Consider the following 3,292-nt stretch of genomic DNA (forward strand, 5'->3'; position numbering starts at 1 on the left):
AATAATGTGACAATAATAATGACAACCTATGTTAAAAAAAAAAAGTTAAGATGATAATAATTTGTTAAACTAATATGAAAATGTATGATCAGAATGGCATGTTGGCATGGTTAATAGTGCAGGCTTTTAATTTGAAACATCTGCAGTGTTGAGTTTCATTGACTGTAACTTAACAGATGAAAAAGCAGAGTAGAAGTAATTAGAAATAATTAGTGAATGAAAACAGTATTGTGTTTAAAAAAACAACAACTATGAGCTGCAGAATAGTGAGTATGACATGACTCTGTTTTTGTATTGTCTTTTTTTATTTGGGATTTTTTTTTTTTTTTTGCCTAATAGTTTATTTAATTACTTACAGACCAAAATAAATTTCCATTTTAATTGATGAAACACATCTGTGAACCGTATAATTCATGACTGTGAGGGTGCCATTGGCTACTTTACTGGAGTGTATCTGTAAATAAACAATTACATTATAACAAATGAACACAGGATTTCAAATTTGTAATTAATTTATGGGGTACCTAAGCAACATCTTATGCCTTGGGCTGGCTATAAGTAATGCAACAGAATCAAAATGTTAATGAGCATTACCATTTTGTGCTTACATTCACCTGTGCTTTACATCCTTGCCCACTTGAAAACAGAAAAAAAATCGTGGGATCCTGACAGTTATATACATCATTTTCATTGTCAGTTTTTCTCTCAATATGTCAACCAGCGGAATTGTACGTTTTCCGCTCATCCATTAGTTGCCCTTCAGAGTTTCTCAACTTTGTGGCCCATGTCCTAAAATTCTCATGACCCCTATCATTAAGGAGTTTACATGTTGTCAAGTCCATTTTTGTATGGGCCACTCTGGGGGATATTACATAGAAATGATGATATATTTGAAACATATGTAGTTTAGTTTTTATAACATATATGAATAAAAATAAAATTTCAATATCCCCTGTATGCCCCCTATAGGTGGAAATACTCCTCTTTAGGTCGTGGCTACCTGTTTAGCCTGGTTCTGGTTACACTGTGGTTGTACGGGAGGTATATGTCCCATTGCGAAACACCATATCAGAAGCCATACAGTCCTTGGGGAAATCCAGAGGGTTACATGTTGCTTGTCTCTTCAAAGCTACAGCACAGTAATCCACCTGTTCCCCATCCAGCCCAGACTCCAGCCACCGGAAACACACAATGCGCTGGAATGAACGCCGGAAATTGTCGGACACAAAGCCGTACAGGATAGGATTGGCGCCGCTGTTGGCGTAGCTGAGGATGACAAAAAGTTGAGTGACCATGGGGTCTGGGGGCCGATGGAAAACACTGATCAGTTGGACGATGTAGAAGGGCATCCAGCAGAGAACGAACACCGCAACGACTAGCAGCACCATGCGGGTGATCTTCTTCTCCGAGCGCCGCCGTTGAAGCCAGCCTGCTTTTAGCCCCACTGCTCGCATCCTGGCCACCATTAAACAGTAGCACAAGCAGATGGCTCCGACCGGCAGCAGAAACCCCAACAGGAAGGTGTAGACCACGAATGCTTCTGACCATGCCGATTCAGGCCACAAGAAGTTACAGTCCACACCACCGTCTTGCGCCGGGACAGTGTCTGCGAAGATGATGATGGGCAGGATGACGATGAGTGACAGCCCCCATACACACACATTGACTACTTTGGCTACAGTGGGTCTGCGGTAGCGGGCGGCCTTGATAGGGTGGACCACTGCTACGTAACGGTCCACACTCAGCACAGTCAGGCAGAAGATTGATGTAAACATATTGATACCATCTACACTCAGCACCAACCTACACATCAGCGACCCAAAGGGCCAATGGCGGATGGCAGCCGATGTGGCCAGAAAAGGAACACTTAACATGAACAACTCGTCAGCGATTGCTAAGTTGAGGATGTAAATGTTTGTAGCTGTTTTCATTTTGGCATATTTCAGAATGACGTAGATGACCATGGCATTGCCAGTAAGACCTACGCAGCAGACAAGAGCGTAGATGGATGGGATGATGATTTTACTGGCGTCAGGATCCTGGTAGTAGTCCTCATAGTCCATGCTTGTGTTATATGGCGGCCCTGTTGGATAGGACCCATAGTCCTGGCTCCTATTGAAATCCATGGTCCTTTTTGGTGGGTATGTGATGCTAACTTTACTGGGCTGGCACAGATTGAAAGCCCTAAAACCCTCGATCAACAGTAGGTTGTGCACCCTCCTCTACATTTGTCTAGACAACAATGGAAATACTTTATCATTTATTCAATAATTCCTTTCAGGAACGCCGTTTTCCACAAGCCCAAGCCTGTCAAGTGGCCGAAGCTATGAGAGTGGACAGGGAGTACCGAATGGCGTAGATATCGGAAAAAAAAAACAGAACAACCCTAACCTGGAAGAAGTGTCACGACTTTGGCTCTCTATTGTCTTTTTGGTTTATATGACAATCCACAGAAAATAGGATCATGTTCATTTCAAAAGCATATATATATCATATATTTTCTTTGTGACTGTGACTGTGAAGAAAGCAAATGGTCCCTCTTCTCCCAGTCCATATGTCCTTGATTCTCCTGGGTCTTTTGTGTCTTTGCTTGTCAGCGAATTCTCATTGTAAAGTCCAGACAACCATTATCATTCCTTTACTCTTAGCTATAGAAAAACAGGGTGTGCAGCAATTGCTCTCAAGGTTCCTACTGTACGCCCAGGATTCTTAGTGGGCTATCCATTTAAACATCCTATTGCCCATCTGGTCCAGGTTGTAGTAAGAGCAGAGCTCTGATCAAAAGCAAGGCAAGACCAATCAGACACACAGCACATGCAAAACACTCCCATCCGTTGATTGAAACGAGGCGTTCCGGGAGGTCACTTCACATCGAGTGTCCACTTAAAGGTTGTACTGCTCGGCTTCTGCGCTCATGTTGTCTCGTTGAGTCTCACAGCCATTGCAAGAGTGCGGAGAAATCACAAGGTACCTGCCGAAGCTTCCCTTCAGGATACACTGTGCTCCCATTTTCTGTGACCTGAATTACGAAAACCTGTGAGAAAACAAAGAACTGTCAGTTAGTTTTGCCTGTAACACACACAACATCAAAGTAAAAGTGAGTCATATCCTGAGAGGACCTGACACTGCATTAACCAGGAATATATTACCACATTTCTGTCTGTGTCGGTATGTATTGTTTCAAAGGCTCAAAATCTTCTAGACTCGTATTCTCATACAGCCTGTCTACAGCAATACTGATTACCAATAGACCATGAGTAATAATTGAAAGGAACAGTATTGTGGCAAATAC

At 42.5% G+C, this 3,292-nt stretch overlaps 1 protein-coding gene across 1 annotated transcript; it reads right to left on the reverse strand.

Moving 5' to 3' along the window:
- Nucleotides 1–889: 889 nt before the first annotated feature.
- sstr1b (somatostatin receptor 1b) lies at nt 890–2,279 on the reverse strand. Its single transcript, XM_074623937.1, has one exon. It carries the CDS (start codon nt 2,124–2,126, stop codon nt 1,020–1,022), a length of 1,107 nt encoding a protein of 368 aa, XP_074480038.1. The 5' UTR covers nt 2,127–2,279; the 3' UTR covers nt 890–1,019.
- Nucleotides 2,280–3,292: the final 1,013 nt, after the last annotated feature.

This window comes from Sebastes fasciatus, chromosome 22 (genome assembly GCF_043250625.1).
Source record: "Sebastes fasciatus isolate fSebFas1 chromosome 22, fSebFas1.pri, whole genome shotgun sequence".
NCBI classification, from domain to species: domain Eukaryota; kingdom Metazoa; phylum Chordata; class Actinopteri; order Perciformes; family Sebastidae; genus Sebastes; species Sebastes fasciatus.

Coding starts and splice junctions, on each gene's coding strand:
- sstr1b (XM_074623937.1), bottom strand. CDS start 2,126: ATGGATTTCAATAGGAGCCAGGACTATGGGTCCTATCCAACAGGGCCG.